Source organism: Miscanthus floridulus, chromosome 11 (genome assembly GCF_019320115.1).
Source record: "Miscanthus floridulus cultivar M001 chromosome 11, ASM1932011v1, whole genome shotgun sequence".
Taxonomy (NCBI): domain Eukaryota; kingdom Viridiplantae; phylum Streptophyta; class Magnoliopsida; order Poales; family Poaceae; genus Miscanthus; species Miscanthus floridulus.
In genome coordinates, this window is record NC_089590.1 from 86331980 (window position 1) to 86358423 (window position 26444).

General features: G+C 45.1%; 1 protein-coding gene across 1 annotated transcript; it reads left to right on the plus strand.

Annotated features, from left to right (window-relative positions):
- Positions 1-19922: 19922 nt before the first annotated feature.
- Positions 19923-26444, plus strand: LOC136494341 (uncharacterized). The gene is made up of 6 exons (XM_066490509.1): positions 19923-20062; positions 23546-23863; positions 23943-24032; positions 24622-24881; positions 24966-25093; positions 25840-26444. Exons 1-6 carry the CDS (start codon positions 19923-19925, stop codon positions 25990-25992), a joined length of 1089 nt encoding a protein of 362 aa, XP_066346606.1. The 3' UTR covers positions 25993-26444.

The window sequence follows — 26444 nt, forward strand, 5'->3', positions numbered from 1 at the left end:
TTGGTAAAATGACTCTATTCCTCATGTACTAGTACTAATTACTAGCCTACGAGGAATGATCGATGATGGATCAAACTCATTCTATTTCAAAATACAGATAAAAAATTAAGGAGCAAAGAGACGATGGACTAGCTCATTCATCAAACCAACACTATCGGAAACAGTAGATTTGTCGAGTGCCAAAAGTTTTGCCGAGTGCATTCCAAAAAAGACCACTCGGCAAACTAGGAAAAAACACTCGGCAAAACAGAGACAATCGGTAAAAAACCGCCACATGGACATCCGTCAGCTAGTGTGCTGGCCATTAGGAGTTTGCCGAGTGTCCGTTAGTGGCACTCGACAAAGAAGTAAGTTTGCCGAGTGTTTTCCTTTAGCACTCGACAAAGAAATAATTTTGTCGAGTATTTTTTTTGGTACTCGGCAAATAAATAAGTTTTTTTTTTCACTTCTAACCTTGAAATATGTTAAGATTTGGTATATTTCTGGATCCGTTTCCTATATTTAATTAATTTATTGCATTTCAAGGATTTTTTTGCTATAAGTCAATTTTGAACTGCAAGTGATTCAAATCATAGAATAAAATGAGTAGAAAAATGATATTCATGTTATTGAGTCTGGTGTGAGGCCTTATCCAGAAAATGAAAAGAAATTTCGAACATCTTATTCAGTAAACACGGCCACGAACGTGTGGCCAAATGGTTTTTAAATTCTAAAAAAGCAAACAAAGTCTAAAAATCATGAGATTTGTCAAGATCTCGTGATATCATACGTGGAGGACATGGAAAAAAATTGTGAATGTTTTTGCACAATCTATCATGTACGATGTTTACAAACCGAAGTATCTTAGAAGAAGAATCGTAGCGTTGAGAAGGATTCGATAAGATTTGGAGTCAAAGTGATGATCAAATTGGGGTTTGACTTCAAAACTTTTTGTATAGGCAATAGAAAACAAGATTGATTCATGTGTAATTTTGGTAAATTTTTGGATCTGTTTGATAATTTTAATTTATTAACTGCAATTATAGAATTTTAATTGATATACATTGAATTTGAGCTTCAACTGCATGAAATAATAAGTCTTGTTTCACTTCTAGCCTTGAAACTTTTTCTACTATCCACATACAACATGTGGTACTCCATGTTAAGATTTAGTATATTTCTGGATCTATTTGCTATATTTAATTAATTTATTGTATTTCAAGGAATTTTTTGGTATAAGTCAAATTTGAACTGTAAGTGATTCAAATAATAGAATAAAATAAGTAGAAAATGATATTCATGTTATTGAGTCCAGTGTGAGGCCTTACCCAGGAAATAAAAAGAAATTTTGAACATCTTGTTTAGGAAACACGACCATGAACGTGTGGCCGAATGGTTTTAAAATTCTAAAAAAAGAAAACAAAGTCTGAAAATCATGAGATTTATCAAGATCTCGTGATATCATACGTGGAGGCTATTGTAAAAAATTGAGAAGGTTTCGCACAATCTGTCACGTATGATGTTTACAAACCGAAGTATCTCAGAAGAAGAATTGTAGCGTTAAGAAGGATTCGTTAAGATTTAGAGTCAAAGTGACGGTCGAATTAGGGTTTGACTGCAAAACTTTTTGTATAGACAATAGAGAACAAGATTGATTCATGTGTAATTTTGGTAATTTTTTGGATCTATTTGATAATTTTAATTTATTAAGTGTAATTATAGAATTTTAATTGATATACATTGAATTTGAGCTACAACTACATGAAATAATAAGTTTTTTTTCACTTTTGGACTTGAAACTTTTTCTACTGTCCACATACAACATGTGGTCCACGCCGAGATCTGTGGACATCACGCAACCCCGAGGTCGCTGGTCAGAAAAGCCTTTCGTCAAGGTTTTTACTGGCCCACCACACTACGAGACGCGGAGGAGGTTATCCGCAGGTGTGAGGGATGTCAATTCTATGCTCGGCAAACTCATTTGCTAGCACAGGAGCTTCAAACCATCCCTATCACCTGGCCATTCGCGGTCTGGGGCCTCGATATGGTAGGACCCCTCAAAAAGGGCCCGGTCGGCTTCACTCACCTACTCATAGCAGTCGACACGTTCACCAAGTGGATAGAGGACAAGCCCATCACCAACATCCGCTCGGAAAAGGTGGTCAAATTCTTCCTCGACATCATCATTGACCATGGGACTAACTTCACCGGGAAGAAGTTTCTAGACTTCAGTGATGGATACAGTATCAGAATCGACTGGGCCTCAGTCGGACACCCACGTACTAACGGTCAGGTCGAGCGTGACAATGGCATGGTCCTCCAAGGACTTAAGCCACGCATCTTCGACTGACTCAACAAGTACGTCGGGCGATGGGTTGTAGAGGTTCTAGCGATCCTCTGGAGCCTAAGAACAACCCCAAACTGATCCATAGGGTTTACACCATTCTTCCTGGCCTATGGAGGTGAGGCAGTGCTGCCCTCCGACCTCGACTAGGTGCCCCAAGAGTGAAGGCTTTCGACCGTGACTAAGCCGTGGAGGCTCAGCAAGACGTAGTCGACCTGCTCGAGGAGGCTCGCGAGACGACCATCATCTGCTTTGCCCGCTACCAACAAACTCTTCACAGGAACCACGAAAGGAAGATCAGGGGGGAGGATCCTCGAAGTCGGTGATCTCATGCTCCGGAGGACCCAATCAATGAAGGAAAAACACAAACTCTCTCCACCATGGAAAGGACCCTATACGGTGACTGAAGTAATCCGACCGAGCGCCTACCGACTGTAGGACGACAACGACAGCGTTCTCACCAACACTTGGAACATTGAACAGCTACATCATTTTCCCCTAAATTTGGTCTTACCGCTTTTTAGTCAATACTTGCTCCTGTAAAGCACCCCAGCCTGAACATTTTTAGCCTAGGTCGCTCGAGGGCTCCATAAGGGTACAATACTAAAATACTACCTCTCTTTTTTACTATCACATGGTAAAAACTTTTACCCGAACAAAAGGGCATTCCATTCCTTTGATTACCCTACATAATTGTGTTATTACTCCCAACCGAACGCACCCCACCATGACCTATGGTTACGAGCAGCCGAGCCCCACGGGCCATGCCCAGGTTCTTAAAAGTTGCAGGCTATGGAACGAACAGGTAGATGCGAAAGAGAAAGGATAAAAACAAAGCTATGCTAGGATAAAAAACAAGGAATGGATAGTGATTCTATCACAAAAATAGAACTAATGTATTCATTGATACAAAAACTATTCACACGGGGGCTCCCCCAAACTTAACGATTACATTTGCTGACTACTTCTACTTCAAATACTATTGTGGCCGCTCGACGGCATCGGCTGACGCCAAAGGAGGAGCCACGGCACACGCCGTTGGACATAACCACCACCGCAGGGGCCCCACCCAGTTCCGCTCCCTCGACTTCGGCAAGCACAACGGGTACCTCAAGGGACCCGCCTGAATCTGCTCCCTCAACTTTGATGAGCGTAACGGGTACCTCAAGGATGCCGCACCCATAGATGCTCAGTAGAGGAACATGGAGCTCCTGACCTTCTCATGTAGTCGAGGCAACTCCTGGGCAGGGACGCTGCCACCAAGCATGATCCTAAGCAACTTTCCCTCCAACAAGGCTCGCCTGATGAAGATCCACCGAAAAGAATCCACACACGGCTCCATCCCAAAAAAAGGCCTCACAGATGAATCCAGTACGCCACCTCCTTCGGCAGAAGCCATCCCTTCTCAGACAAAGACGGCCAACACCACCTCGAGTAGCCTCTAGCTCGATATTGCGCTCTAGATTCATGAAGGGATCTGTGAGTCCTCCCCCTTGCTTACCCTCTCTCTCACTTAGGAACCACCGTGGCATACAGGCACTCTCGTTGAGAAGGAAAAAGGAGGAGATGCAATAGTTGGAGAATAGGCAAAGGACTACAACGAGAAGCCCTCTCGCTCCCCCTATTTAAGGAGGAAACATGATGGCTGAAGAAGGGCAAAGGATCAGAGCAAGAAACTCTCTCCCTTCCCCCATTCAATGCGGATGGGAAATGCTGGGACGTACCCTGACCGATGGGACGCATACTGACCGACAAAATGGTGCCTGGTCAGATGGGACGTGGCCTGGGTATGGCCCACCACTACCGCACGCCACGCGCAAGAACCGAAGCACTACCACGTGTAGGTAGCACTCCGTCTCCCCAGGCAGGACTTAGAAAAGGCCCAAACTACGGGATCTCCATCAGGAGAGACCAACGGGCTTCCTGAGTCTGATCGAATGGCTCAGGCAAAACATCGAGAGACAGGTAAGGAGCAAAGGGACGCCCCATGTAGACCATACCAACTCTATCACGAATGATGAGCATGGGTCCTGGTCGGACATTTCCGATTGGAGCTCTTCAAACCCCATCACTTGAGTCATCAAGGTAACACTAATCGATCCTCACTATTTCTTTATAGTCATTTATATGTCCATACACGTATTCATTCCATACACCCATGCCCCTCGGACGATTTGGGCCCCGAATCGCCCGGGGCTCAGGAACTAAAGTATCGCACGTGCGGCAAAATACATCACAACGCTCCGTGTTGCATCACGAAGCGGCAGTTGCCTCATTCAACATGAGCAACGATCGATCGGGGTACGAAGGCTGACCCACAAAGGGCTCGAGGCTGCCTCGCGTTAAACAGAGCTAGGGGAGAAAAATGCAGATGAGCCCTGTGCGGCCCTCACCCAGTCTGCCCTGAAGCGGACAGGGTCATCTCAACCTTCTCGTTCGATCCTAAACCTCTCACCAAACCCACAGAATCTCCATCGAGGAGAGGCCAGTGGGCCACCTGGGTTGGTCTCCGGAACTACCCAGGCATCTATCGGGTTATAGGTAAAGGAACAGTGGAATGTCACAAGAGGGCTATGCCGACCCCGTCATGAACGACGAACCCGGATTCCACTCGATTATACCTATTAGTGAGCTCACCGAGCGCGTCGCTCAAGCTCGAGCGATCGAGGCAAGCGACAAAACTCAGCCCGTCTGATTGTGAGAAACTAAGGACGGGGTAACGCACACAACTCAAACCGACCCCTACCAAGCCCAACGGGGCTCAAGGGCTCAAGACACCTGGGTCTGCGACCCCAAACTCGTCCCATCCTTCGGCTCCGCCTCGACTGAACGCCAAAAACCTAGGTCTGTGACCCCAAACTTGCCCCATCCTTCGGCTCCGCCTCTACTACATGCCAAACACCTGGGTCTGCGACCCCGAACTCGCCCCATCCTTTGGCTCCACCTCAACTACATGCCAAACGCCTAGGTCTGCAACCCCAAACTCGCCCCATCCTTCGGCTCAGCCTCGACTGCACACCAAATGCCTGGGCCTGCGACCCCGAACTCACCCCATCAGGATCCCTGATCCCACGGTGCGCACCGACACCAGGATCCACGAGCTCTGTCTCGATCGATCCCTAAACTAACAAACTAATAGCCTCGGCTGCACGGGCTGCACCGACGCCAGGATCCACGACTCTGACTCGCCTGATCCCACGGCACGCACCGACGCTAGGATCCACGAGCTCCGTCTTGTCCGATCCCTAAACTAATTGCCTCGCCCGATCCCATGGTGCGGATCTGCGAGCTCTGTCTCGCCCGATCCCTAAAACCAATCGCCTCGGGTGCACAACGACACCTTGGTTGATGACTCTGTCTCAACTAACATTCACGCACACACGCCCGTTGACAAAATCCCCCAAACAATTCTGACTGAATCGCTCGGGGGCTCAGGGGCTACACCCACGGGTGCGCTCGTGCGCACCCGCTGTCAAAGACAAAAATCCCCTAGACGATTCTACCCGAATCGCCCGGGGCCTCGGGGGCTCTTGTCGGGTTCATAAACTTGGGGTCCCTCATGGACCGGCTTTCCAACAAAGGCTCGGCCTAATAGACAACGTTGCGAGCAAACGCGCAACGCATGGGCCAACCCAAATACCTAAACAAGAGGACAGAAGGGCGATCCAATCACCGATCAGAAGGTCTGGCCGAGGAGGAATAGCGCCCGCTTCTGACTCTGGCCCATGTCTCTAACCGAAGCACTCGCTTCGGTCTCCAGCCTGCCTCCGGTCGACCTCTCCGACCGCAAGGTCTGGCCAAAACGTCGCTTTCGACTCCGATCCGCTTCTCCGACCGGGAATGCACCGAACCCCTGCTTATAGCTCCTCTTCGACTGGCGCAATCAGAGCCAACTGGGACCGACCGACCGGGGACGCCCGCTCGGTAAGGACTAGAAAACGGACGAAGAAAGTAAGGCAGGGTACACAAGTCAAACCACAATACTAGGAACCATACCCTATGCACCTGCCAGACAGTACCCTGCGACCTGCCTAGCATGGCAAAACCAAAGCAGTGTTGTAGGCGCCGACATTTTCCCCTATAGTGTTGTGGGCGCCATCAACTCCCATACCAGACAAATACGGTAAGGCTCCCCCCACATGCCTCTGGACATCGACATTGTTGTGGGCACCGGCATTTACCGTACCAGGCGAACATGGTAAACCCCCTTGCATGCCTCCAGGTATCAACAGTGTGGTAGACGCCGACGTCTGGCATACCCGAAGAAGACAACACAAACCTCCCACGTACATCTGACATTCAACAGTATTGTGGGCGCCTACCATCATCCTGTACACGCCGACGTGGGCAACAAGGCTTAGTAGCATACGCACTCTCCCTCTCTCACTGGTAAGGCCATCCCCTTCATCTATAAAAAGGAATGTGCTCTCTCCCAACAGATAAGTTCATTCAAATTCAATCAGATCGATCAAGTTCACTTAGCACATAGCAGAGCTCCCGTCACTCTCGGCCTCTCTGACCAGAGTCCGACCGGACCTCTCGTATCCCAATCTTTCTTCTTCTTGTTTGTAACCACACTGCAAACTTCGAGCACCTGAGCTCAGGAATAAAGTCACCGACCGACTCAAACTGGACGTAGAGCACGTTACCTGAACCAGTATAAACCATGTGTCATTGAGTGCTAGGCCACCTCTGATCACAACGTACGACAAAACTATAAATATTTACGTGTTGGTTACTTTCTACACCGACAAAATATTTAAAACATTAATCATTTAAATTTATATCACGTAGCCCTACCTCAGAATAGTTATTCACTGTCGGGTCTGAACCCCTTGACCCGATAGTGGGAAAGTGATAGTGACGAGGGGCTCATCAGTATATCGGTTCCAGAAAAGCAAAATCATCAAGTAAAAATAGCAAATATTTTTATTTAATCGAGGACTTGTCCTAATGAACTATCACACGGTCATAAGTCATAAGTCACGCGCTTTTTCACGCGAAACGTGCGTGCTGCGTGGCCGTCAGCTCCGGAACCCATGACTTGAGGGGTTTTTTTTGTGACTTGCTTGCTTTGTATTAAGCTCAGCCGGCCGAGGCCTCCAAAATTACAAGATCACTAACACATGCTGGAGTTACATGCCACCTCTCCAGACGATGTGTAGCAGAGACCTGTTTGGCTAATACATGAGCTACTTAATTTATTACAAACTCTATTAACAAAAGAAAAGGAAAACTCATGCAAGCCCATGGCTGAGCTCCACAATCTCCTCCAGGATATAGCTGATGATGGAACGCTGGGATTCCCTTCTCTTCCATAGCTGGATAACGTCCAAGCAATCAGTCTCCAGGTGCACTCGCTGGTAGCCAGCCTGCACCGCCATCTTGAGGCCATCACGGCACGCCATCGCTTCCATAGTACATGCACCAAAGACCTGCTCATACCATCTGGCCTGCGCCTCTTGAAGAACTCCGGTGTGGTCTCGGAGAGCACAAGCCGTCGCGCCATGGTTGTCAGAAGCGAAGAATGCAGCGTCAGTACTGTTTACCTTTACCCAGCCCGGTTTCGGCGGTGTAACTTCAACCTGGCCCTGACCGGCCGGGAAGGACAGCTGCCAAAGATCATAGACAGTGTCCTTTGCCCAGTTTGCAGCTTGGTAGACACTCATCGTTAGCTCTACATGGCGCCGTTTATTCCTCATGGCCCACAGCGCCCACATAGCACATAAGATGACTGCTGTCTCCTTCTCCGAGCACAATCTTCCAGTCATGAGATCCGACGCCCAGGTCAAGGGATGTAAAGAGGGGAGTTTAACCCCTGTTTCCTGTCTCACCTGGCGCCAAACCTCCCCGGCTACAGTGCATTCAGCTAATACATGCATGATAGATTCTTCCTGTGCTCCACAGACTTCACAGTATGCGATCGGCTCGATATGCCTCCTCCATAGAATTTGCCGAGCCGGGAGAAATTCATGCAGCACACGCCACCGAAACACACGTACCTTGGGTGGCACTTTTAACTTCCAGACATCTTTCCAGGCGTTGTCACCCGAAGAGCTAGGCAGCTGCATCCGGTTCGTATCCCTCCTCAGATTAAACATCAGACAATAGGCCGACTTGACCGAATACACACCACACTTCTCCGGACTCCATGCCCAGAAATCATGAGTTCCTCGAGCCTTTGGCATATTCATAATTGTCCAGACACCAGACGCGGTTAGGAGTTCAGAAACATGTTCAAGCGCCTGTCCCTCTCTTGGAGTAATCAGGTGGCCTCCAAAATGGTTCGCGAGCCATTTGTCACCCCAAATATATGTAGTTTCCCCATTCACAATTCTTTTTATAAGACCATGTTGCAAGGCCTCCCTTCCAGCTAGCACAGCACGCCAAGTGCTGCTAGCGTGTCTCTTCCTGGTCGCCCTCATGAAGTCACAATCATGATAGTATCTCCCCTTTAGGACTCTCGCACATAGAGATTCAGGGCGATCGATAAGTCTCCAACCTTGTTTACCAAGCATAGCGAGATTGAAACATCTGAGATCCCGAAAGCCCATTCCTCCTTCATACTTTGGACGATTCAAACGTTCCCAACTTATCCTCCAGTGAATATGCTTATTAATTGTCGGCAGAGCTGCCCCACCAATAGTTTGCCATCACCGACTTCATCTTCTTGCAAGTGTTGATAGGCAGTAGAAAGCGGCTCATAAAATATGTCCACTACTACAGAAGTTAACTGTAGGGGCGGCTGCGTCAGCCGCCCTTCCCAGGGTATTCCTACAGAAGGTTTCCTGACCGCCTCTGCAGTGCCTTCTGTAGGGGCGGCTGGTGTTTTCAGCCGCCCCTACAGTGCCCTCTGTATGGGTGGTTGGTAATATCAACCGTCCCTATAGTGGACTTCTGTAAGGGCGGCTGTATCACCAGCCGCCCCTGCTGTGTGTATTTGTAAGGGTGGTTCAATCAAGAACCGCCCCTACAGTGGATTTTCCAGCAAAAAAAAAAATCAAATTCAAATCTGACCACATATATATACATAATTCAAATTCGAATCTGACCGCCACAAATATACATATATACCTCCACAAACATAAGACCATTATTTAGAACATCATCACAAGTCATAATTCACAAAAGTCCATCATTACAACATAGTGTTAGGAAATAAGATAGGAAACAAGAACTAGCAAAGACAGGAATCACCTTTCCATCATATTCCTTTCTAGCAAGTGTTAGATATTAGAGGGGTTTTGAGCCAATTTGTACAACAGCATGGACCTCTGGAGCAATGTAAGCTGGTGTCCTGACAGTTGATTTTGGTTGAGAGTGCAACACAAAGGACTGAAAAAAACAGAGTATGATTTATAGTGTTCATTTATCGGCAAGCTGCTTACTGAAGTTTATAATCTGCAATAACTAATCACACGTTAGTTGGAGAGAACTATATACCATTGAATGACAATAGCTAACTCCTGAAATCAGTTGTTGGAAGAAGAATCTTGACTAAGAGGAGAACAAATAACTGTCATTAGAAGTACATATCTTAGGCAATATGAAAGACTCCCATGTAGTAAAGCTGATATACCTCATCCTCACTAAATCTTCCAGCATTGCAGATCCTTTCAAATAGCTCACCACCACCAGCATATATTCCATAACTATGGCCAAATGTGTGGGAATATGTAAGCTTCATGAGAGAACTATGTTGGCAGCATTATAAAGAGGTCTCCAATTAGTTGAGACTTGAGAGGAATGAAGTTACTGCTAGAATCATAAATTGACTCATACTTGCTGCAGCCAATTTCATCCCAAAGAAGCTAGTTGCAAGGAACACTGCTTAAAGGCGTGCTGCTATGAAATGCTGAAGAAAACTGATCATCCTAAACCGATCATCCTACGTTGTCAAATTACATGAGCATATTCATTTGTTTGGGTTAAACAGAGATATATATTGACTTCCTGCTTAGCAAAACTACTGTCTCCATGGGTTAAACAATCAATAAATCATCTGCAGATCAAGATCACTAGCTAGCTGCTATCATGTAACTACAAATCTATTACTTTTAACTGTTGCCGCACCGCACTAAGACGTCACCGTCAGTTTGGATATGGAGTAAATGGAATCAGAGCTTAACATACTTTTCTGTAATGAAGTCTGGATCCACCGTAGTCGCCGCCGTCACAAGCTCCTGGGATGAGCGCCGCCACCGAAAGAGGTCCCTGGCCGCGCCGCAACCGGAGGGGACGCGCCCTGAGTCGATCCGGGCTCCCGGCCCCGCGCCGCCGCCGGAGGGACCCTGCGCCGCCAACGGAGGGACGCTGCGCCGCCGCCGGAGGTGCCGCGCCCTCGTGTCGTCTCACGCCCTCGCCTCTGCCGCTGGCTGCCCGGCTTGCTGCACGCCGCACAGATGCGCGTAGTGCGTGTAGGGAGGTCGACGTGGAGGCGGGCAGGGCAGGTCGCAGGTGGTGCGGAAGCAAGAGAGTGTGCGGGTGGCGGCGGTGGCGGCGAGAACGAAAAGCAAGAGGACTGCGCGACGACGAGAAACGAGAGAGAGACTGGGTGGCGGCGGTGGGAATGAGAGAGATTGGGAAATTTTGTAACGGTGGGGCGGGTTAGGGTTTCAACTGCGTCTCGTTTGCACCGTCAAATTTTGATCAAACGGCCAAGATCGAGGCATCCTTCTGTTCGGGCTGAGTGGTTGTGGGCTGAATACGTGGAATTGGCTAAATTTAAAGTTGTTTTGTCCTTTTTTATTTTATTTTTCTTTTTTATAGAAAATTCAAACGTAGTTTTCCTCGATAAAATGATTTCAAATCAAAAAGTTGTCAACTATAAATTTGTATAACTTTTCCAGATCTCCAACTTTCATTTTGGTTGTTTCTACATCCGAGGTCGTTTGAAAAAAAAAATCAAATTTCCAATTTGAGAAATTCAAACGTAGTTTTCCATGACAAAATGATTTCAAATGAAAAAGTTGTCACCTACAAAGTTATATAACTTTTTCAGATCTACAACTTTCATTTTGGTTGTTTCTCCATTCAAGGTTGTTTGAAAATTTTAAATTTCAAATTTGAGAAATTCAAACGTAGTTTTCCATAAAAAATGATTTTAGATGAAAAACTTGTCAACTACAAAGTTCTATAACTTCTCCAGATCTATAACTTTCATTTTGGTCATCCTTTCATGTGACTTTGTTTTATCAATTCAAAATTTAAATTTCAAAAATGGTCAACTTAAAACAACATTTTTAAAGAGTAAATGATTTCAGTTGAAAAAGTCATGAACATAAAAGTTGTACAGCTCATCAAGATCTACAACTTTTGTTTTAGTCATTTGTTCATACGACAAAGTGATAGTAACATTGTTCACAAATTTTACATCTCTCTAATACATAAAAATTGAATTTCAAACAACATTTTGAAGCAGTAAATGATTTTGAATGGAAAAGTTGTAAACAGCAAAGTTCTATAATTTTTTGAGATCTACAACTTTTATTTTGGTCATTTCTCCATCCGAAAACGTTTGAAAAAAATTGAATTTTAACACTTAATTTTTACGATCATTCTACATTTGCTTGAGAAATAAAATGATCAATAAACAGCAATAAAAAAGCAACAAGAATGCCATAAATTAATAGAGCATGATTTTAGAAACATTTAGGGAAAAGAATCACCACATTTGAAGTTAGCACGAGGGAGAAAGACTAGTTACAAAATTTCGCTGTAGATTAAAAGGAGAAAAACTTTTGTTCATGTTCTTCAATTTCTAGTATTTAAAAGGAGAAAAACTTTTGTCATCTGCATCCCCCTCACGTGCTTCGCCATCATTGCTAGCACCACCAGCATCATCACCACCTTGTTCATTGCCAAAGCCACCACCTTGTTCATTGCCATAGTCACGATTCATTTGTTGTTCAAGATTGTCTGTGAATCGGGACAAGTATGCTTGGTTTCAGCTTCATCAGCTAGATCATCGTCGTTGTCATCAACAACCACTGTTTCACCATGATGAATCCACACTATGTAGTCCGGAACAAATCCTCTCCTAATCAGATGTTCTTTGATGGTACTCACATCTCGAAATGCAATAAGGTTCTTGTAATCTTTGCAGGGACAAATAATCGTGTCACTATTCTCTTTCAACGTCGCTGCATGCTTCTCTGCGGCTTTGATGAATTTGTCCACCTCATCACGTAAAAGAGCGTCGTGTCTTAACGAACCATACATCCAAGAGTTCCTGTAGTCCATCTTATAGAAACAAAACAACCAAAGAAAGAATATTACTCGAGAATAATTGTATATACCTGAGACACGCACCATGGTAGTAGAAGATAGTTAATTAATTGACTACTAATGCATAAATATTTTAAAATATAAATTAATTGGTTCAAATAAACAATTTCAAAGAAAACAATTAGCAACATTTAATATTTCATCCACTACCTTTCATGCAAACTCCATTCCAATTTTATGGTAGAGGATAATTAATTAATGACCTATTTATCCATAACTAATTAAAAACACACATTATAGAAAGGAATCAAAATAAATATTAAATGATAATTAGTAGCCATGATAGAGGATATTTTACACATTAGCAACAATTAAAATCTTACACATTCACCTACATGCAAACCCTAGTCACATAAAGAAAAAATTGAAAAAAAAACAAAATCCTAGATCTAGATGTAGATATAGGGTTTCATGACACATGCACCAAACTTTACTAATACTACACTAAAATCAACAAAGATGTACTAACAAAGGGTGCAATCTTACTTCCCTACCTAATTTACCCTAGTATAGTGAAAATTAGAGTCCAATTTCACTCATAACTAGCTCAAGCTCCATGGAAGAGAGAGAAAACCAAAAATCAAATTACTCACTAACCAACAAATTAAACTTTAAATAAAGAGTTGGAGAAGCATTTCCTTACCTTTTAGAGCCTCTACACCAAAGGATTTGAGATCAAAACCTCCTCCTTAGTAGAGCAATTTTTAGGAGAAGCCAAAGGTCTCCCAACCTTTTTTTGTGTAGAAGAGTGTGTCCCGAGGTGGAAAAAAGGGGTGGCTACTATTTATTAGTGCACCATCAGTAGGGTAGTCGAACAGCAGGGGCGGCTGGTGGCAGCCGCCCCTACAAATGGGCACTGCAAGGGCGGCTGGTGATTGAGCCGCCCCTACAGATCAGCCCCAACTGTAGGGGCGGCTCAGGTTACCAGCCGCCCCTACAGTGCCATCTGTAGAGGCGGCTGGGCTACTTGGGCCCGAGGACGTCCACTGTAGGGGCGTCCCCAACCCGAGCCGCTCCTACAGTAAAAATGCCCCTGTTTCTAGTGCGAGAATCTGGAGTAGTAGTCGGTACTGCCTGTGCCACCGACTTGAGGAGGACCTCTCTACCGGCGTAGCTTGCTGCCCTACCACACAAACCATCGATGCGGCCTCTTAATTATCTGCGCAGGCAAGTACTCGAAAACATCATTTAGCGCGTGTTTAGTTGGAGGGAAAATTGGAATTTGGCTACTGTAGCACTTTCGTTTTTATTTGGCAAATAGTGTTCAATCATGGACTAATTAGGCTTAAAACGTTCGTCTCGTAATTTCCAACCAAACTATGTAATTAGTTTTTTTCGTCTACATTTAATGCTCCATGCACGTATCGCAAGATTCGATGTGATGACTACTGTAGCACTTTTTTGAAATTTGGGTGCCAACTAAACACGCGCTTAGATTTCTGCCGACTTCGGTAGGTAGGCCCAAATATTTCTCAGCCAAAGCCTCCTTGTGAATATTTAGTCCTTGGGTCACCTCGGTCTTCATCTCCAGGGAACAATTACGGCTAAAGAAGATTGCCGATTTGTCCCTGTTGACTAGCTGTCCAGAGCCTGTATTGTACCGTTCCAAAATTTCCATTAACCGATCAGCCCCTCTTTGCAATGCTTCTGTAAAGCGAAGAGAAGATGCGAGATCCAGGGAGAGTGTACACCAACTCGGACACCCCTGGAAATATGCATTGGGCCAATAGATTGCAGGAGGCAAGACAAACCTTCTGAACACAGCAAGTCAGCAAGAATAAAATATGGTGGGATAGGATCGCTTTGTCTAATTCCACGTGTAGGCCTAAACTCATCTGACAGTAAACCATATTTACTCTAATGGAAAACGAGACTGAAGTAACACATCTCATTATCAAGTCAACAAAAACTCAGTCTGGAATCTCAACCGCAGCATTATACCTTGCAAGTAGGACCACTCGACCCGGTCATAAGCTTTAGCCATGTCCAATTTCACCGCACATGCGCCCGTCTTTCCCTTCTTCCTTTTCAGGTAATGTATGCACTCATAAACGACTGACTTGAGGTTTCACGTGTTCATCCCCCAACTACTCCACACATAAGACACTTGTGTCTATGAGAGATATTTGTCCTCCTTCTATGTTCATCTAGTTTTAAATGAGTATTTGGGACAAATTCAAATTTAAAAGTTGTCGACACTAAAGTTTTATAACTTTTTGATATCTACGACTTTGGTTTTGGCCATTTCTCCATCCGAGGTCATTTGAAGAATTTGAATTTTAAATGTGAGAAATTCAAACGTAATTTTTCATGGATAGATAATTTTAAATAAAAAGGTTGTCAACTATAAAGTTTTATAACTTTTTAAGATCCACGATTTCTATTTTGGTCGTTTCTCCATCGGAGGTCGTTTGAAAATTTTGAATTTCAACTATGAGAAAATTCGAATGTAATTTTTATTGGATAAATGATTTCAAATAAAAAAAAGTTATCAACTACAAAGTTGTACAACTTTTCGAGATCTACAACTTTCGCTTTCATCCGAGGTTGTTTGAAAAATTTGAATTTCAAGTGTGAGAAATTCAAATGTAACTTTTGTTGGATAGATGATTTCAAATGAAAAAGTGGTAAACTACAAGGATACAACTACACTACACTACACACTCACTTGTGACTGTACAATATGGATTCCTTTAGTATTAACTCTATAAAAACTTGTGATGCATATTTGGATATCCAAATGATCTCAAATAAAAAAGTTTGAACTACAAAGTTGTGGATCTCATCGAGTACTACAACGACTATGGTTATGGTTCGTCTTCATCAAGCATCGTATGAGAAAGTTATGAAGTTTTTCAAAATAGCCTATCAGTGTCAGTTCATGTCCCAAGTCGATGGTGGTGGCCCTAGTATCACTACCGGGTGGCCTATCACCGCCAGTTCAAGCCATGAACCGACATCGATACACTATCATTGTCGTTGGTCCATTAGAAACTGACATTGATGGGCCAGCAATGAATGTTAGTTTAGATGTCATACTAATATTAATATTTAATATAACTCTAATACTACTTCGATGGAGTTCTCCATTACTATAGCATCTATGTGACAGGTATTATTTTACTATGAATCTGATAACATCAATTTGTGTTACGGAAATCATGTCCTCACCAAGAAATTGTGGTCAGTCCCCATACAAATTTAGATATTTAGGGTCAAAAGTTTAAAAATGCCTTGCTTAGGATAAATCTAAATGAAGTTTTAAAAAATAAATTAGAGAAGTATTCTTCAGTTATAACACAATGAATTAAAGTGATTTCTATTATATATATTTCAACCACCAATTATCATGAAAGTTTTTTTTAAATGCATTGGAAAAGATATAACACAACTGTATTAGAGTGGTTTCTATGTTATATCAACCTCCAATTATCATGAAAGTTCAGTTTTGAAACCAATAACTAACACGCTTAATCTGCTCTATGCAAGCATCGTGGAAAGAAAACCAAGACAAATTTGCCGTGGGGTTTTGTTTTGTCCGGTTTCAATATCTATTGACTGGTTGTATATATAGCTTATGGTTGATAATCAATCGGATTACAGTATTGTTCATGGGTGGAAAGTGGATTTTATCCTTTCTTATCGTGTTTTTTGTTTTTGAAGTATATATATATTTTTTTTCTTTGAGTCAAGATGAAAAAGCATCCTTTTCAAAAGAAAGACAAAAACAAAAACAAAAAAACTGCATATCTGTCGCACCCAGTACATGGAAGAATCTGCATGGGCCATGGGGTGGTCGTCAGTGGTCCATACTTCAAAAGAGTAGCTGGCGTCCAAGGAGGCAAGGACGGATCGGAAGGAGGACCCATGCATTTCTGCGTGCACCTGCGACCCCAGCACGCGCATCTCCGCAGACAGACACAGGGACGCCTGCGTGCACTATGCATGCATGCAGATGCATCCTGCCCTCCGCAGCAAAAACGACATGGTCCATGCCAAAAATTCGAAAGACCTTTCAGCTGGCTGCATTGGCAAGGGCTGCGTGCTCAGGCCTCATCAGGGCTTAATTAATCAATAGGAGTAGACCACAAGAGTCTTTATCTAGTTTCCCCGGCCTGCGGCGGTGCGGCCTGTGAAAACTAGATAACGTTTCACCCCAAAATACCTTTGCTCACGTGTCTACTTCACCCCTAAGCTATGAAACTAAATAACGAGCACACTAAAGTTTTACAAACAGTTTAATTTGCCCCATATAGTGGTTTTGCCTACATGGGCGTCCAAACTGGATCTTAGGGACACGCTGGGCCCGGCTCCACCTGTAAGAACCTTTCACCCCAAAATACCAGAACCAGTCCCTTTGCTCTTAGGCGGTAGCCATCGGTGCAAGGAGGAGGGCGGAGGAGGCCTCGAAGGCCGCACAGCACGGCGTCGAACTGGAGGACCGGGACGCAGAGGTGGCGGCACGGGAGCAGAGCAGCACGAATCTGTCAGGCCCCGTTCGCTTCGCTGAAAAAACAAGCCGAAATACTGTTCCGGATGATTTGTTGTGAAAGAAAAATACTGTTCTGGCTGAAAAAACAAGCTGAAAAGTACGGATTATAAGACAAGCGAACAGGGCCTGACAGATTCGTGCTCTCCGTTATCAAACAGGAGGATGTCGTCAGCGGCCTGCATGTGCTCCATGGTGGCGCGTGGCGTGACGTTGCGCCGGCAGGAGCCGGTAAGGCCAGCACGCTGCACATCAACCTAGGCAACATGGTGCGGGCCATCCGCGGCGACGTGTACCGTAGCATGCACCATCGGGTGGCGGTGGAGAGACCAGGAGGACGACTTGATTCCGCCTCAGCCTGGGACCGGGATCCACACTATCTTCTCGATCCGGGAACCTGCGTGCCGCCACCCCCGAGCCGCGCGGAGACCTCAGTGAAGCGCTCGTCTGCGACAACGAACTGCCGCCAAAGGTCGGCGAGCGAGATGGCCGTGTTGAGATAGTCACAGAGCGTGGCGCGGAGGGGGGGGCGACAACACTGGTTAAGCGGAGCAAGCCAGTGGGGAGAGGGAGGTGTGGCGCCAAAGGAAGGTCTGGCCAGTGGGGAAGGTGAGTGGGAGGGAAAGGTCGGGCGTGGAGAGCGGGAGCGGATGCCACTCTTCCTACGCCACAATGGCCCCGACAACGAGGGGGGCGGCAACGGGTGAAGTGAGTGGGATCGTGGTGGTCGGAGGTTTCGGGTTTGGGGGCCTCTACAGACGGGACCGGTGGCGGGGTAGAGGAGAGTTGTGGAGGAGACAGCGTGAGCGGCGACGCTCTGACAACGTGGCGGTAGCGAGGAGGCACGACGGCCACAGAGGGCACGCCCACGGTGGGCACACGGCTCAGCCGAAGCAGCTGGGCCGTGCGCACGCGCGCGGGGAGGCTGGGACGGCATCATCTCCCCTTTCTATGACACGTGGGCCTGAGCGCCAACTTGTCAATGTGAGCTGGTTTGGACTGCCACGTCAGCAAAACCAGGAGCCAAAACCACTAGAAGGGGTTAATGTCTGGTTTAGAGAAGTTTAGGGTGCTTAATACCTAGTTCATAGTTCATAGGTTGAAGTAGACACAGGAGCAAAGGTCGGGGGGTTATGTAGACTTTTTTTTCCGATTCCCCTATGGGAAATTCCTCTATTAGAGATGGGGATGGAGGCGATTTAATCCCCACAGCGATTGAAACGGGTAAAATTTAGTCTGCGTCGGGTCCGTGGGGTTGGGGAATCATTCCCCGTCCCTGATCCTCGCCTACCTGCCCGCAAACTCGCTTTTACTCCCTCTTGACATGTTAAAATTCTATCGAAACTTTGTCTTTTGTGTTGGTAGTAGATAGTAAATTTTCCTAACAAATTGAACTTGTATTGACCACATGTAATAATATAACAGTGTATCGTCATCCGTTGTGATGGCGCCATGGAAACTCGTTTTTTGCCAATCAAATTAATTATCTCGAGAACTTGTTCGGGGTCAGATAGGTTTTATGTAATTGGAACGTTTTCAATACAACTTTTAGTTTGTAGAAAGGCTCGTATTTATTAAATAAAAAACTAGTGTTACGCTACCAAAATAATTTACCCACCCACGCTCGAGAAAAACAAAAGAATCCGACTTTCCGATCCACCCATGCATGGTGGTGGCTGCTTGCTTTTAGCTTGCAAAAAAGGATCGAAGCTAGTGTGGCGGCGGCGGTGCCGGCCGGTTACCATGCACCATGCATGCATGCCATTGCCATACCATACCTGCGCCTCGGAGCTAGTGCATGTGCATCCCAAATCCCAATATCTCCCTCCCAATGCAACAAGTCCCCAGCACCCAGGCACAAGGGACCCGGAACGAAACTGGCTTCCACAGGGGTCAAACCGTCAGGTTGTCTTTTGTATCCGCCGTGGGGTGAAGGGGATTAGGGAATGGATGGATGGGACGGGGGTTTAGCTAGGTACTACTGTATTATTATTTTATGTGCCTATTGTATCTGCAGCTGCAATCTGCGTGGCCAATGCAACGCAGTCAGCATGTGAGTGTTTGCAGGTCTATCGTGTATCATCAGTCGGTCAGTCCTATACTAGTACTAGGACAAATTATAGCAACGCCGGTCTGTCTACACATTCCTTTTGCCCCGATTGGCTTGGTGAATTATGAAAACACTGTTTCGATTGAATTCTTATGAGAGAAAAAATAGTTAAAAAAACAAGCTGAATAGTACCGTTTTCTGGCCTTTATTATTAACAAAAAGAAGTTTCATGCATGCACGTACATTCGGGTCGTCTACTGTACTAGTTATTACCTAGTACTCACATACGTGCCCTTGAGATCTTGATCGGTTCAAGAAAAATAGGAGGGCTAGTAGTCTAGTACTCACAAATTAAAGTTGCAAGGAAACGAAATCGAGTTGAGCCTTATTTTTTCTTCTACAAAATAGCTATTGGAAAAGATTTTTTTACAACACAGTGAAGCGATCGGTCCAAACAATGTAATCGCCGATGCACTCCTATCTGGCATATGCTTCTCAGCTTTAGTTTGGATTTGAATCAATTTCATTTTGGGACCTCATAGTTTCTAATCGTTTGTACGTAATGTGAGAGAAAAGCAAGCTGGCACCGTATACTTTTTCACAAATAGACTGTAGCAGTATCAGGAAATCAAAATGCACTTTATTCAACTTTGCTCTCTCTTACAAACCTAACAACCCTCACCCGGCTACCCCTTCTCCACACAGACGACAGAGAGGAGACGGCGGAGCGGCGGCGAAGAACCCGATCGGGAGTGAGGGAGAGGGCGCTCGGCATGGACGAGCACGACGACCTACCGCCGATGGCGTCCTCTGGCGCTGACCAGCCGCAGATGGCGTCCGCCGCCGCTTCCTCTGGCGCTGCCCTGGACCTGCCGCTGATGGAGTCCGCCGCCGCCGCTTCATCTGGTGCTGGGTGAGTGGCTTCTCTTCCTGCTTTTCGTTTTCGTTGTGGTGCTCGACCCGTCTTCCTTCGTTGGATGAGGAACTAACTGGACGACGACGAACAATACATCTCCCCTTCCTTCACGGAAGGGGCCCGGGTCGAAGGGGTCCAAGCGGAAAGGCGTGGCGACCCCGTGCCGTCGTCGCCGTTGCCGCCACCATGCGCCACTCCCACGTAGTTCCTTCACGGCCGCCGCTCTTAGGACAGCGGAAGCCGCACTTGCTCAGACAACCGCGAGTCGCGACTGGCCTCGTTGATCACGTACCACGTCGCTGCAGTCAGGTGCCTGCGTTCAACGAGGAAGGCGACCATGCGCGTGACGCCGTCACTATCGGCGGGGCCGTGGGCCGTCGGGGGAACGAGGTCACCAGCGTCGACGCTTGGATTCCGGTTTCGGCGTGCGCCGCAGGGCACCAGCGTCTTCCGGCGGCATGATCTCCGGTTGGTCGAACTCCACGGATCGTTCCACATCTCCGTATGCCGCCTGTGCACCGTCTCCACCACCATCACTTGTCCCAACACCAACGCCGCCACCGTCGCCTCCAGTGGGGTCGGAGTCCCGTCGTCCGGGCGTCGAGCCATGTGCTCTGCCTCGCTCGGCAGAGCTCCAGGCGGTTGAGCCGTTGAGGTGGCGCTTGCGTTTGCATTGGTAGTGCTTATGGGAGGTACACGACCTGTCGACCTCGGTCTCGTCCCTACAGATCGCCTCCTTCCTGGCAGACTTCCACGGTGTCCCGGGCTCCCGGCGGACCGTGTCACAATTCATGGCTACCTTGTCTACTTCCGTTCCAATGAGGCCCTCCTCTCCCCACCACCACCACCGCATGCTTCGTTCGTCCTCATCTCAAGGAGGTGGAGCCGGCTAGCCCTGTTCATCGATTTGACAAAACCGGCTGCCGGCCCGTACCCATCCCCGGTGAAACCGTCAGCGCGGTTACGACGCAGGTTGGGTCGGACCCGTTCTGAAACCAACTAAAACTGGGACATGCCACCCGGTTTGTGGGTTCAACCTGCCACAAGAAGAAAACGATGGGAAAAGAGGGGGAAAAAGAGAGAGGATCGACGGTGGCGGTGAAGATGGCAAGCGATTGCGGCGGCGGCATCGCCGGGGCCCTTGAGGTGGAATTGGTGCTAGGTTAAGGTGGGGCCAGAGATGCAAGAAGCTGCGACCCCTCTCTCCGTGCACCTCGAAGGCTCGATCCAAGTAGAGCAGGGCTCGCTGTAGCGCCTCGCCATGGATCTTGAAGGCAAAATCCGACACATCCTTCCTCTTAGACTGGTCTCAATTGTTTATTAGTTATTACCCAGATTTGCTTTCTTGTTCCGTGATTTGCCTTCAACCATAACCCTAGATCAGGTTGACTAAATTAGATTGTCAAGACAGGAGATGGTTCCAAGATGCAATTGATATTAATTGTGCTTCGTTCTTGTATATATATATATATATATATATATATATATATATATATATATATATATATATATATATATATATATATATATATATATATATATATATTGTGAATCTGATTTTGGTTGTGCAACCTGTATTTTAGTATACAACAAGGGGGAATTGGCTATACTGTGAATCCAGGCATATGTGAATTCAGGTGCCAGCTGCAGCTGCAGCTACAGCGACAGCAATGAAAGCTGAAGCTATAATCTGTAAGCCCACGGAGCCACAAAACCTTAATTAGTTGAAGTAGTAATTTATACTGTGCAGGGCTAGCTTTTAGTGTATTTTATATGTTTGTTCGGCAGAAGAAAAGAGACAAAATAAATTAGGTGATTATTTTTATTAGTTTTGCTTGCCTTTGCATCTGTTACATAGTTTGGCTAACCAAATACAGCTAAAAGTCTTGAAATAATGCCTAACCTGAACTATTTTAATCTATCCCAAAGAAATTACTGAAGATGAATGATAAGGGTAAGATGTGGTCTTTTATGTGTGTCAAAGTTGCTAATGACATTCCATAACTTTTTATGAAGAGTTTCTATCAAAGGCCAGCATCGATAGCCAAAATCATATTTGTATCTCCCTTTTCCTACAGGTGGTCTATTTGTTCTTTGTCAAACCTATGTATTTAATCTATTTAGATTATGTGGCCTACTGATCTTCAAATTTTCTTTGAATTTGGGCACCCCTTTTCTTTTGGCATGAGTGTAAACTAGATAGCTAGTGTGCTGCTAAGAGATGATTATTACCATGTGTTGCTTTGCAGCTCTTGTAAAATTGGTTTCTTGTGCTTGATCATTATTCATTTTACCTAATAAGTGTGGAAAGTGAAACTAAGTTTCATGATTGATTTCACCACTTGTTTCTCCTCCCTACCCTTTGGAACATTTCACTGGTTGTTTCTCAATTCTCCTCCCAGTTTTGTTGCAGATATCACTAAATTTTAAGCATAGCATTTTCATGCATGTCAAAACTGAAGGGAGAGCTGCAGGTTTCACTGAGTTTAGGGCACCAAAGGATTCAGCATTGAAGAGATTCACATAACACTTGACAATTGTATCATCATAATTGAGGCGATGCTCGTCTAAATTGTTTAGAGTGTTGAATGTGGGACAATCAAGAAATATTCCCTGTTTTGGTCCACATCTCACAGGGTTCTGAGCAATGTGACTTTTCACTTCGTAGACCTTGTATAATTTGCAATCACCTGTACATGATGTGATGGGTTCAGCTCTCACGGTGTTTACTTGAGCATGGATTAGTCTTGGTTTCCTTGTAATTCATCAAGTTCATTTGTCTTGGGAGTTCATATTAATTTGGTTTGTGAACTTAGCAGTTCCATTTCTTTATTTTTTATTTAGTTCAGGAGTTGCAATGTTTTTATTAAATTAAACTGCCGGTGGATTCAGTATATTTTTATCACAAACTACTTGGGCAGACTGTCTTATGACACAGGCTAGTGGCTTAGCTTTGTGCGACTTAGCGCCAGCCGCCGGCCATGGCATGGCTAACCCATGTCAAAACCACAAAACCGGTACTGACCAGCCCAAACCATCGAATAGAAAAATCAGCCACCAACCCGTGAAACCCTGACCAACCCGAACCAATTTATGGTCACGCGGCTTGGGTCCAAAACCCAGCCAAACCCGCTTAAACCAACCCATGAACAGGGCTAGCGCCGGCAGTCCATGGGAAAATTTGAGGCAATGAAGTTTCGGGTTTTGGTAAAGTTGTGTGGCATCTATGCGCATGATTGGTTGATCATGACGGTGCAAGAGGTGTTGGGGATGTCCTGCGCGACGCTCGAGCCTACGCGGTGTACGGTTCGATGGGAAGACCTTAAGAGCTTCGTGGTGGTGGCCTAGTGTGTGCACCTTGATCTAATCCGGCCCGGCCACACATTTTGTTGCAAATTAGACCATTTGGTTCAGACCTTATATTTTTTAGTATAAAACACGATCTTATACTGTTAATTAATCTCATAGCTTTTCTTGTAGGGGTCATGTCTTAAGGAGGCTGTTTGATGGCCAAGCTCTACAAGACCTTGTGACTCAGCGTGATTGGGCTAATGTTGAAAAACAGCTCAAGGCACTAGTTTCTGCTGTGGGTGTAGATGAGGATCATGTGAAGCTGCATCCGTCCCTTTTCATCATTGTGTATCAGGAGTGGATAGCTGACCATATCGAGAAGCAAGAGCACGGAGCTGCATTGAAGATATTCATCGATAAAGTCGCTATCCTCTATCAGATGAAGGGTGAATTTGTGAATGAAAGGGATCTGAAATTACAAATCAACAGCTTGTACAAAATCGCCAAGTAAGTTAATCATCGATAAAAAAAACATTTTAAATAATTTTATTTAGTTACATTTTGATGATCGCATCTTTAATTGTAGTCTCAACGCTACAGCCAAGGCTACTCCAGCTGAGGCCATCCAGGACAAACTGAGTGACTATGTGTACCTGTACTTTGCTGATCTCCCTGGGTATGTTACCTCTGAATAAGATCTCTCTTGCACAGCTTCTTGTTAGATACTGGTAAACCCAATTAAATACAAGGAAATTCCTTTGTTGGACATTGCATGGTGTCTTGGACAATCTGAATTGCTGTATTCTCACAATGGATAGGCACCACAGAACATTTGTTCAGATTTGTATGCAAACCAGAGGCTGCACCAAACGGTGCAAAATTTCCCAAGCAAGAGCCAATTGAGTTTTAATATGCCCCACTTCCTTTTGGCTCCATGATTGTAAATCTCTTGTTAGCCTTTTCAGTTTCAGTGAAATTCTCTCGAAAGGACATGTCGTGGAAACTGGTTTGGTCCAAGAATCAGCCACCACATCATGGAATCAGGAAGTTTATTGGTCCAAAAACTCTCAAAAATGGAACCTCTTCTTTGCTTGCACCCCATCATTGAGCCTCAACACCAAGGGACAGTGATCAGAAATCTGTGTTGCCTGACTTTGTAGGATGCAGTTAGGCTGAATCATAGAATTAGTAAAACAATAATTTTTATGTTGGCATATTGAACAACCTTACGCATTGATATGATTTATGATTTATCACTATTGTAGGCCTGACAAACAAGCTGACCGTCGTCACAGTCACCTATGGCGGTTTGCTAAAACGATAGAGAAGCCACCTGGTCAGAAGGATCCCAGCTTTAGGTGTCTCGCTTGTGGAGCCCCTTTCAGGAACTGCACAATTTCTAAGATGAGAGATCACTTAGACACTAGAACCAGCGGAAGAACTTGCCCAAAGCTAACGAGAAATATGCAGCTCCGTTTCAAAGAAGGTGAAATCCAAAAGGGAAAGACAGGCCCAAAGCGTCATGGTGAGGGTGGTACATGTTTTTTCACTGATATTATTACTAGCTTGTTAAAAATCGAATCAGTTATCATTTTTTACACGTGTCTAGGTCCTGATGAGAGATCTACCCAATCAAGACATGCGAAGGTCGGGAAAACTGGTAAACAAAACATTGCAATACAAGACAACCCGCCAGCGGCTGAGGAAGGACCTGAAAATTTCCTCGTGGCTAAACTGGTAATATAAGTACATCCTCTCCCTCACACACCATAAATTAATTTCTTTTTAAGAAACAATATAAATTAATTTTGATCAAAGGTGTGCCAAACATTTATGACATCAAATTAATATTACTATTACGTCCACCATGTAATATATTACTGAAGTTTGTATTTGATGGCTACAGCCGACAGAAATTACCTATTTTGCATGCTCACCTTATATATTTTCTAATAGATACGCATATAGATGTTTCAAAATCCCATTTCGGTTGTGATTAACTTATCCTCCATGTGTCTTCAATAGGCATGGGTTGACACCTTAGCTTAAATTTGTAGCCTGTCTTGTGACGTCATGAGTCTTGATTTTGACTTCCATTTTTTCGTGTATATTCTGGTGCTGGTCTTTGAACTTGTCATTCAACGTCACAAATCTAGATTTTGTGGAGGCTTCAATTTTACATTTCTGCAGAGGAATAAAACCAGCTGCAAGTTTTATCTATGGCAAGGATTTTATACCTATGCAATTTTGCAAGTTTTATATATGGCTGCATGGAAGTTTTCAATTATCAATAGTAATATAAGATAGGTGTTGATACTCGATACAATCCTCTTTAAAATTAGTTGATCAAATTTCATTTTATTACAATTCTAGAAGTTGATTTATTTTGAGATTATTAAATATATAACATGACCGTTTTTTTCATGTTTCCTTATGTATTGCCATTGGCAATTATTTACATAGCTGGAAATTCATAATTACAGGTTGAGGCCATTCATGCCAGTGCCGTGAGCCTGCATATCGTGTCTGCGGGTAAACCCTTGGAACCAAAAGTCGAGGAAAAGTTGAGGGCTGCTAGAGACCTCCTGGGTGAGGTACTTGTCAGCGACTCCGCTGGTGCTCCGCCTGACGCTTAACCGGTATCTGGGCCATTGCCGGCTGGGCTACAGGAGAGCTCACGTTCCAGGAGGCCCAAGAAGCAGAACCCGCCCAGCTTCTTGCTGAAGGGGCTATGATGAATCTTGTAACAAACTTATTCTCTACTAAGAACTCGTCCGTCCTCTGCCTACTGCTTGCTCTTCCTGCCTGATTCCAATTCTTCCGCTTCCCAATCCTCTGCTGCTAACAGTACTTTCGCAGAAGTCGAAGCATGGTTGAGTGCTAGACATCTCTCTCCCTCTTATGCAAAAAAGTGAAAAACGGCTACTCTTTGCAAGCTCGCACGACAGAAAAGAACTCTGCATTTTCAGCGTGACTGCCAGTTTAGATTTGGATGTAATATCAGTCACTGATGATCTACGCTACTGAAATTCATGTAAAGGAGCGACCAAGGAGGTTTATTATGATCGCATCTGTTTTGTATTAAAAG

Bases quoted from the DNA above. Each gene is read 5' to 3' on its own strand.
- LOC136494341 (XM_066490509.1), top strand. From the start codon at position 19,923: ATGGACGAGCACGACGACCTACCGCCGATGGCGTCCTCTGGCGCTGAC. The intron at 23,864-23,942 runs GTAAGTTAATCA...CTTTAATTGTAG, and splicing joins AGCTTGTACAAAATCGCCAA to TCTCAACGCTACAGCCAAGG. The intron at 24,033-24,621 runs GTATGTTACCTC...TCACTATTGTAG, and splicing joins TACTTTGCTGATCTCCCTGG to GCCTGACAAACAAGCTGACC.